Source organism: Tetrao urogallus, assembly GCF_951394365.1.
Source record: "Tetrao urogallus genome assembly, chromosome: 9".
NCBI lineage: Eukaryota > Metazoa > Chordata > Aves > Galliformes > Phasianidae > Tetrao > Tetrao urogallus.
This window is the reverse complement of record NC_136822.1, coordinates 2,593,528-2,603,782: the sequence shown is the minus strand read 5'-3', so window position 1 is coordinate 2,603,782 and position 10,255 is coordinate 2,593,528. Positions and strand designations below refer to the sequence as shown.

At 53.7% G+C, this 10,255-nt stretch overlaps 1 protein-coding gene across 1 annotated transcript; it reads left to right on the top strand.

Annotated features, from left to right (window-relative positions):
- Positions 1–6,956: 6,956 nt before the first annotated feature.
- SLC35G2 (solute carrier family 35 member G2) lies at positions 6,957–8,932 on the top strand (the record flags this gene model as incomplete). Its single annotated transcript, XM_079539629.1, has 2 exons — positions 6,957–7,023; positions 7,680–8,932. Exon 2 carries the CDS (start codon positions 7,697–7,699, stop codon positions 8,930–8,932), a length of 1,236 nt encoding a protein of 411 aa, XP_079395755.1. The 5' UTR covers positions 6,957–7,023; positions 7,680–7,696.
- Positions 8,933–10,255: the final 1,323 nt, after the last annotated feature.

The following is a 10,255-nucleotide window of genomic DNA, read 5'->3' as shown; positions in this document are numbered from 1 at the left end:
GTTTTCTTCTGATACAAAAGCGCTTTGGAGGTTGTGTAAATGAAACGGACAAGGTTTATACCAAACCTACGTTCCAAACTAGGGTATGTGGTATTGCCTGGGCTCAGATATCCTTTGCCAAGATATCCTTACTATTTCAAGCACGCTGTTGTTATTAAAAAGCATTCTAAAAGGTTTCCTACAGAGATGTGAACCAAACACCTTGCCAAATCATCACAACCTCAGGTCCTTGTAACACCAGCAAAGGACCCAAGTTATGGGCTGTTCTCACAAATGATACAAGTTGGCAAGTGGTGAAACCATCATCTGCACTGAGACTGCCAGCAATTAGGAAGTAGCTAAACTTGAAGGCTGACAGAAATGCCCCAGTGCAACTCAGCTCTTTCATCCAGCTGAAGGGGTGCTCACCTTAACATAATTAAGGTGACGAGGAGGGATCTTCCCAAAACAACGCCTGCCTCAGGAAGTACATTTTCACACTGAGAAGTTGCAACATGGAGTCATAATGTTCTCTAAACCTCCCACTGCCTAGAGGAACAAAGAGAGGTCTTTCCACTCTGATCAACTCTGATTCAACACCAAAACTAACCAAGTGAAATCAGTTTGGAAATGAAAGATATTGTGAAGAGTACAGCGTATCCCTGCATCCAGAACAGAATCAACAGAGCTGCACGTTGTGAACACAAACCTTGTCAAACCTCCCTCTCCTTTGCACGAAAGAAAACCAACTCTGTGCCTTTCTGTTCCCAGCCAACAGACAGAATGCAGTCATGCTGCAAACAAGCAGCTGGCCATTTGCAATGGGAGAGTTCCAGAGCTCCAGGTTAAGTGAGTGACTGAAAATAAAACACCCAAACTTCAAAAGAAATGAACAAATCACTGTGCATTTAACACCTTTTTGTTGTCACTGGGAATCCCAAAGCAGATCTGTCGGATTTAGAGAAGCACAGCCTCATTCCAGGCTTCGAGCCGTGCAGGTGGGGCTTTACATAAGTGTGGGCACTTCAGGTGCAGGGCTGGGAAAGCCACAGGGCAGAGGCCAGCTGCCCATCCTGACACAGCACCACATCCAAATTCACTCTCTGCCACTCCTGCATGCTGTAAGCACAGGAGGAGCCAACTTTATTGCTCCTGGTATGTCTTGTGTCACCTGTAGAATTTTCAGATCTTCAGAGGGTGTTTGAGTCATTTCTGCATCCCAATGGAACACCATTTACAGATGTCATGGCGAAGGTATGTCCTTATCCCAGCAACAGGACTTTCCTTAGTAAGTCATCACAATTAAGCGTTTCTCTCCCACCACATCTTTATACTCCTCCAGGCTCAACTGCCTGCTAAAATTGTATTTAAAACACCAGCATTTAGTCATCTTGAAGCACGGCAAGCCTTTGCAACAAAGGGAATGAGCAAGAAAGCAAACCCGAGGTATCAATTCTTCTCTGGGAAAGGGTATTTTCCAGTCAGGACTATTCACCCACTGAGTCCCTAAACATCCTGAATTGCTCATTTTGAGGATGCATCAAATATTTAATGTTCATAAACCTTCCCAGCTCTCAGGAGGTGCGCTGTGCATACAGCAGGTGTGATATAAAATGTACGCAACACAGACACAGCAGAGCACGGAGACCCCCTCCATAGGGCTGGGGATACCAGCTGCTCTACGAACCATTGCCCAGCGTGCTGCTGTGCAGGTTTGGCCACATCAGTAGGATAAAGGGAAGCAGCATAAACAGGGAGCTGCCATGCGCTGAGGAGGTCCTCTGCATCCAAGCAGCTCCGCTCTGCACCGCTATCTCCTGCTGCTTCATCAGAGTCCATTGGTTGGGCAGTCCTACCAGAGGCACCCTGCGACACAGCTCCTGCTCCCAGCCATGGCTGTGCCACAGGGCAGTCGTGCTGGGGAGGTTTGCACCACAACCAGCACTTCCTCACAGCACCCACCAACAGCTCATCACAGCACTGCCAGGAAAACGAACCGGCCTCTGGTTCCACAGGAACTTCTTTACACGGCCTTCTGACCCAGCGCTTTCCTCCAACCGCCCAATGGTTCAGACCACGGGAACACACACCGGGTAACTTTGTTACGTGCAGATGAACAGGAACTCAGTGCGGGGGCAGAACTACTTTGGGTCCAGGGAAACCACGGTGACCCTCCAGCACCGCACCCTTATCGCCACTGAGATAACACGAGAAAGTTGGGCAAGGCCTGAGATGTGGCACCCGCCGTGCCCACAAGGACAACCGCCTTCGTGCTGAGAACTGGAGAGCTTTCGTGCCTCAGCGAACAGTGCGACTGGACGAGCCCTACAGCACCGAGAGAGACACCGGCACCCACCGAGCAGCTCCGCTCAGTTCCGTGACGCGCACACAGCTGCCAGGAACGGCATTACTGGACGCCGCTGCGGGCACCGCGGCCGCTTTCCTCTCCCGCGCCGAGCCCGCCCGTTCTCTGGCGCGGCGCGGCCGCCCGCGCCGTCCCCGGCAGCCGCTGCTCGGCGCCCCGGTACCCGCAGGGCCGCCGTGCCGCGCCGCGCCAAGCCGCGCAGGCCCCTCGCACGGCAGCGCGGCGCGCGGCCCCGGCCCCGCAGCGCGGAGCTCAGCCCGCCGCGCCGTGCCCGCGCTCCCCCGGCGGGGCGTCGCACCGCGACCACCTCGCGGCTCTCGGAGCGGCGACGGCGGCGGCTCCGGGCCGCGCCCCGCTCCCCCCCGCGCCCCGCCCCAGCCCTGGCCGCCCGCCGGCCGCCCCGCCGCCCTCCCGCGGGCCGGGCCCGGGCCGCGCGCCGCCGGCCCCCGCCGCTTTCCCTCCCCGCCGCCGCGGCTCCCGCTCCGCCGCCGGGGCCGCCCGGGGGGCCGCGCGGCGGAAGCGCCACCCCCGCTCCGCCCGAGCGTCCCCCGCCGCCCCCCGCGGGCCCGGGCCGAGCCGCGGGAGCGCCGCCGCCGCCCTTGCACGGGGCCGGGCCCGGCAGCGGGAGAGGCCGCCGCGCTCGGCCCCGCGCCCCCGGCGGCCCCGGCGGGGACAATGAGATGGCGGCGAAGAGCGCCGCGCCCGGGGGACCCGTTGCTCCGGCAGGAGCCGCCCCGCCCCGCGCCGCCTCCTCTTCCCTCCCCTCCCCTTCTCCTCTCTCCTCGCACGGGCAGCGCCCGCTCCCGGCCCGGCCGCCGCGGAGACCGAGCGAGCGAGCGGCCCCGGCCCGCTGCCCCCGCCCCTCGCGCCTCCATCTTGGATCGGCGCCTCAGCGCCCTCCCTCCCCCGCGCCCGCTCACCTCGGGCCGCGCCGCGCCGGGCGGCGCCCCGGGAGCCTGCGGAGCGGCTGGCGCGCGGGGTCCGGGCGGGTGCGGGCCGGGGCCGGGGCGGCGGCGCTGGCGGGGGCCGCGCTCACCGGAGCCGCAATCCTAAACCGCCATCTGGCGGCATTTCCGACCGCCAATGGCGCAGCCGCCGCCGCGCGCCGGACCCCCAGCGCCCCCTGGTGGCCGCGCGCCGCCACTGCCCCGCGCCGCCGCCGCCGCCGCCGGGAGGGGAGGGGCGAGGAGGGGAGGGGCGGGGGGCGGAGGGGCGCCGCGGGTCGGGACGGCGGCACGCGAGAGCCGGGCGCCGCAAACGTCTTTCGCGCGAAAACGCCGCGCATGCGCCGCGCCGCGGTCGCGTAGCGCCGTTGGGGCGCCGCTGTGGCCGAGGGGGCGGGGCGTCGTCCGGGCGACGGGAGACGGGCGGCGGGGAGGGGACGGAATGTCGCGACAGAAGGACGGAGGGGCGGGGCCGGCTCCGCGAGGCGGCGGGGGCGAGGCCGGAGCGGGGATGCCGGCCCAGGGCGCGGGAGGCCGGGGGCCGCCGGCCAGGGAGAGGCGCGCGGCGGCCGCTGAGGGCGGTGCGTCGGCGGCGGTAAGTGCCCGCGGGGCGCGGGGAGGGCAGGGCGGCTGGCAGCGGACGCGTGCGGAGCCGCACCGCCTGGTGCCGCCAGCGTGCGGGCTGTGCCGAGCGTCGGAAGCGGTGAATGAGCAGCGCGGCGCTCGCCGAAAAGCTCCGCTAGCGTCACTGCAGCTCCTGTAATAGGAGGTGGAACATCTGTCCGCCGCCAGGTCGTAATAAAGTCTTCCTTCGAGTATCACTGATCTTTAATAAGTGCACGGATGTAGCCAGGCCGCCTGGACGGACAGATGAAGGTCCCTCCGGCAGTGTCGATGTCACGGCACTGAACTGCCTGCCGCTCCAGCCGCGTGCCGCAGCCCGCGCCGCTCAGCCCGCAGGCTGGGAGCTCCGCGCCGGGCTCTGCTGCAGCCCGTAGGAAAAGCCGCGTTGCGAGGAGTCAGCGCGCTGCCGGCAGAAGCGGTGTGACGGCGGGACGAGCCGGGTCCCGTAACGGAGCCGTGTAGGTATGCGCTGTGCCTGCTGCATGCGTGAGCGGAAATTACTGGTCTGTAGTAGCCTGGTAGAGTTTGCTTACAGCCCTCGGACAGCCTTCCTCTGTCCGGGCTCGGGGCGATATCCCGGCAGCGATAGGGAGCGTCCTGCCAGGCCGGCATTGCCGGCGCGGGGATGGCTGGCGTCGCGTTTCTGACTTTGTTAGCAGCTGCGGTTGCCGTGCCCGCAGATCTGTCGTGTTGCATTTCACTTGACTGATTTTGGCCTAACCTGCCATAGGTTGAGAGTATTTTCCTGTGGGGCTATTAAAAATCTTTGATGGTAAGCGGCAGTCAGATGTCAAAGGAGGGGTGAGGAGGGGTTCTTTTAAAAAAGAAGTCATGGTGTATGGTATTAATGGTGTGTGACACTCAGTGAGTCCGTTGTGATGGTTTGCACGCCCATGGGAACGCACTCCCATGTTGGCAGTCAGCGACTTGCAAGAGCTGCCAGTTTAGATGGGTGTCAGGTCGGTGTCTGAATCAAGAGTTTGTTTTGCTATGCAACGTGAGAACTTTGCACGGGATTTAATTGTCAGCCTTCTGTTTCATTCAACGTTGAATTATACTTTTCAGAAGAAATGCAAATACACCGTTTTATGTCTCTGGATACAAAGCAGAAAAAACCCCACGAGCTTCTTGTGATCTCCACAAAAGGCATTGGCAGAAGTGGCAAGTTTTCTGCGAAGGCTGTGTTAACTTCCATTTGTTTTAGATTTGCCTGCAGGACAACCACTGTGGGTTTGGGATATGCACCCACCTCAGTCCCCTCTGAAATTCTCACTGTTAAGAAATGCAGATGGCCCGAATGTACAAACAGGTGTCCTGTGAGACAGCAGAGCACGTCACATACCCAGTCCTGAGTCAGTGAAATGCAGTTGTGATTGAAGCACTGCAGTTTTTTTTTTTCTCGTTGCTCCTCATTCCTGACGTTCTCCTCTCTGCTTTGCAGACCTCCCTGCTGCCAGTGCTGGTAGTGCTGAAGGCAGCGCTGAGCCGTGCAGCCATTTTGAGCTGCGTGCCCATCAGCCATTGTTTCCCTTCAGGGAGCTCTCTGAATGCATTACTCAGGTCCAGCACTACATTTGCAAATGCATTTCATCTCTTTTTCCTTTTCTGTATTTGTTGGAAGAAAATGTCACCAAAACTCAGGAGGAAAGAAAGATGCCACAGTATGCTAACAGTTAGAGAAATGCATTTTGGGGAGGGTTGTTGTTATTTTTTTTCCATGAGCCAACAATTGCAGCATGTACTCATCTGTTTCTGGATGAGGACCGAGTTTACACAGGCTGGATCCACTACTGCTCAAATAACAACACCTCGTGTGCACTGTTTGCATTTTTGTCCTCCCACTTTCCCCATGCATTGTGGAGATCAAAGTCTTCGTTTTAAGACGTGGGGAGAGCAAGGTAGAATAGTGAATATAAAACACAAAGGAAACACTAGGTAGGAAAAGCTGTGCTTGTAAAAGGCACTGCCTTCCCGGACTCATTCTGTTCATTTTGCATTTGCTTGTTAAAAGAATCTGAAATTAACAGCTTATCTACAGAAAAAGCATAAGCAGCAGCAGATAAGACTGGGGCACAATGCTGGTAGTTTTTAAATGCCAGATGGGTTGTTCACACTGCCCTCGAGTGCAGCTGATGCTCAGCTCTTACCCTCTATTTACTCACCTTGGCATTTCAGCTGGTGCCTCTCAGGTTTCCTGCAGGATATATACTGCGCATTAATGGGAATCCTGGATCCTCCACCACTTCATGGTGTCCTGGGTGCACTTTCTGCCCCATTCCTCTCTGCCCCTACCAACCACTCAATCTAAGAGCTGGGATACAGCTTTGCTTGGGTATAAGCAAGGGGGTTAAGAAACTCTCACCCTGACCAAAAGACTGTTCTTACGTAGATGTTGTTGTTGGCCAGGCACGGGCACTGCTTTGGCTGTCACTGATCATGGATGGAGAAAACGTGATGGCTGAACCAGCTCACGATAGCTATCTGTGAAGTGCTACCATACCTCCCTGTCATTGCCTTCTGCGTGGGTTCTGTCTGCGGGTGTCCCTGCGAGGTGCTGCTGTTTGCAGCCCAACCCCCCCACGGCTGTCATGCACACCAGAGGCCAAACTGCTGTGGCCTGTGGGGCTGAGCTGCTCTCAGCTGCTGGTGAGGATGAGCCCTCTTGGGCATCCCCGCATCTGCAGAGGTAAAGGCAGGACAGTGGGCATCAGATGGTGAATTTTCTTGTTATTAAACTGTAGGAACCTTGTGCTCACAAGCCACCATTCGCTCTTTAGATTAATTCACTCAGTAATTCCGAGATCAAGTTGAAGCATGATTTTAGCAAGATTACACTTGGTTGCCTTTTCCTTTTTTTTTTTTTCCTTCTCCAGCAGTGCTCCAATGTTACCAGTTCCAGAGGAGCATGGCCGCATAGCACGTCTCAAACGTTCAACTTTGAACAAAATCAGAATGTCTCATGCCTGCCTCGAGCGTTTTGTTAAGATTGCTGTGCCCTGTTCTGTTTGGTATCAGAGCTTTTACTGTTTCTGTTTAGATACGTGGACAAAGATGTAGATGACAGAGAAGTGTTTTCTCATTCTGGCTTGGAATCAAACCTCTCAAGAGCAGGTAAAGTCTGTGTGTTTGTAGGTGTATTTGGTGGGGCACACTGCACCTCCTACAGGAAGGTTCCATTCTCCCTGCTGCTGCCTGACTGGAAGGGCTCTGCTCACATGGTGCAGGGGACTGCAGACAACAAAATGAGCATTGAATGAGACTTGAAGAACAAGTCTGTTGCCACGTTAGTCACTGGAAATAAGATGTGAAAAGAAGGTGTTTTAACATTGTCAAGTATTGTTCAAAAATGTGTTGTTTCTTTGTAGGCTGACTCGCTCAGGGATACTGTTTCCCTGTGCTGTTCTCTGGGGGTTAGAAATGAAGCTGTCATCTCCTGCCAAACTCCTGTAATCTTTTAAAATTAGCAAGCAATTAACAAGTATAATTCATTACAGGGTATTTAGTGTCCAAAAAGCTTTAGCGAGAGACCTTTCTCGCTATTACACAGACTGGGACGTTGTACAACCCATACATAATGGGAATGTGCCATTTTCAAGAGTTGGCAAATAAAATGGAGCTAAAGCAAAACCAAGAACAATCTATGTGTACTTGGTCATGGTTTCGTAAAAATCGCTTGTAATCACTAACAGCATTTGCATATTAATGAATCCCTCAGTATTTGTGAAATAAAAAATAATGGTGCATCCCTGTTTTTTCCTTAAGACCAGGACATTTCTCTGAGGAAATGGATTCACCTTCCCAAAAATATCCAGTCAAAAAGCGAGTGAAAATTCATCCCAACACGGTAACAGTGAAATATACATCTCATTATCCCCAGCCAGGAGAAGAGGGAGATGAGGATGGCAATGAAGACACAGGGGTATTTATGGAGGACAGTCCAAAGACAAGACTACTGAATGCTGGGAAAAAAAGAGAAAGGACCTTTTTTGGTACGACAGACACGCAGCTTCAGCCAGCACAACTGCCCAAACCCAGTGAGACCGGGCATTTCCAGAACTTCCCTGAAGGAAATATCCTGCAGTCAAGGAAAATGTGGATAGTCCTTTTTGGATCTGCCGTGGCTCACGGATGCGTGGCTCTAATTACACGATTAATTTCTGATCGTTCCAAAGTGCCATCACTAGAGTTAATTTTCATCCGTTCAGTCTTACAAGTGCTGTCCATTACTGCTGTGTGTTACTACCACGAGCCACCCTTTGGCCCCAAAGGGTACAGACTGCGGCTCTTCTTCTATGGGGTCTGCAACGTTATCTCCATTACGTGTGCTTACACTTCTTTCTCTATAGTTCCCCCCAGTAATGGGACCATTATGTGGAGGGCTACCACTACAGTGTTCAGTGCCATTTTGGCTTTTTTGCTAGTCGATGAAGGAATGGCTTACGTAGACATAGTTACGGTAGTTGGCAGTGTGTTTGGTGTTTGTCTGGTCATGATCCCCAACATCGTTAAGGAAGAAAACTCTCTGCTGAGCACCTGGAAGGAAGCTTTTGGCTACACCATGACTGTTATGGCAGGCTTGACCACCGCTCTCTCCATGATAGTCTACAGGTCAATCAAAGATAACATCAGCATGTGGACAGCACTGTTCACCTTTAGTTGGACAGGAACGGTATGGGGAGCATCCACCATGTTCCTACTTCAGGAGCCAATCGTCCCGCTGGATGGAGAAACCTGGAGCTATCTGCTCGCCATCTGCCTGTGTTCCACAGCAGCCTTCCTGGGGGTCTACTACGCCTTGAGCAAGTTCCACCCTGCTCTGGTCAGCACTGTACAGCACCTAGAGATAGTCATTGCCATGGTCCTGCAGCTCATCGTGCTGCGCATCTTGCCAGGTACTTACGATCTTGTTGGGGGAGCAGTTATTTTAGTTAGTGTTTTTTTCCTTGCATGTTATAAACTGTCCTGGAAGAATTTAGGAAGGCAAGATTATCAGGAGATTGTGGATTCTTCCATTAAATGAACTGCAGTTTTGTTGTCCGGTTCTGGACATGCGTTACTGTTGTATGTGCTACGTGTGCGACCACATGAAAGTAACACATTCCAACTTTGTTGTGTCCTACTGTGCTGGTCAGGTCCTCTTTCTACTGTGTAACTTCACAGCTGATGTAGCAACTGATGTTGGTATTTCCAGACTTCCATGACAGATGAATTTGTTCTAGCACATACAGTCACTGTTTGTCATGTGATGAAAGGATATTTGTCTCCAGCACGGGGGGTAGTGGAGCACAGGACAAGTTGTAGGCCTCTTCTGCCTCACTTACTCTGCTAAAGTAATATAGAGACAGAGGGATCCACTAGCATCTGTCATTACTGTGCGCTGTGGTAGTAGGAAGATGAGCACAAACATTAAAATGGTCAACCAGGGTGTCTGTATCCTCTGTAACACTTCTTACACTTTGGCTGTAATATTCCAAATGAAGTAATGCTAATAGTTCTGTGATTATCACTTGTGTTTCTGGTGTCTATATAAACAAGAGAATGTATCAGTAAAGCTTTTTGTGCTGTGTGGTCAGGCTTCTAGCTGAACTGACACAGGAAGCCCAGACCTCTAGAAGTGTCTTTCCCCCATGCCCCTGAGTGGATCTGCAGTTCTGCTACAGCTCTGAAAGAGAGCTCCAGGAAAATTCCTGATAATAAAAGATCTACCTATGGAGCAGGGCAGTATTCCTTCTCTAGAGCCACCTTCTCCAAAAGAGGTTTCAACTGTTAAGCAAGAGAGGGAAAAATAAAAGCTGCATTTGAGACTGAGGTGTGAGCAATGGTGTTTACAAGAAACAGCCTGGGAGGCATCTAGTGACTGCAAAACCATTCCCAGAACAGTCAGCCCTAAACACATTCTCCAACCCAAAGAAGTACTGCAAGCTTAGTGTCCTTTCAGTAATTTTCTGAGTCAGTGTGCTTGGGTCCTAACAATTAAAAAACAGTTAAAAATTAAATGGACAAAAAGCACTGGAGTGTCATGGTGGCAGATGGCATTCCTGGCCCTGCTAACAGCTAGGAAAGAGAAAGACCTGCGTCCACAGTTGTGCGTTCTGCAATTAAATGCAGCCTAGTAATTGCATTAATCCCTACCACACATCTTTCCTAGTCTGCCATGACCATCAGTAAGGAATGTGAGGTCAGGCATCAGAGGCATTTGCTCTCATCTTTCTCATCCTTCTGGGAACTCCTTGGAACTGCTGGGAGCCAGCTGAAAAGGCACAGCAGGAGTCTGAGCACACAGTGGGTTTGTTTTGCAGCCTGTGCCACCAGGCAAGGAGGGAGCCATTGCTGCTTACCAGGA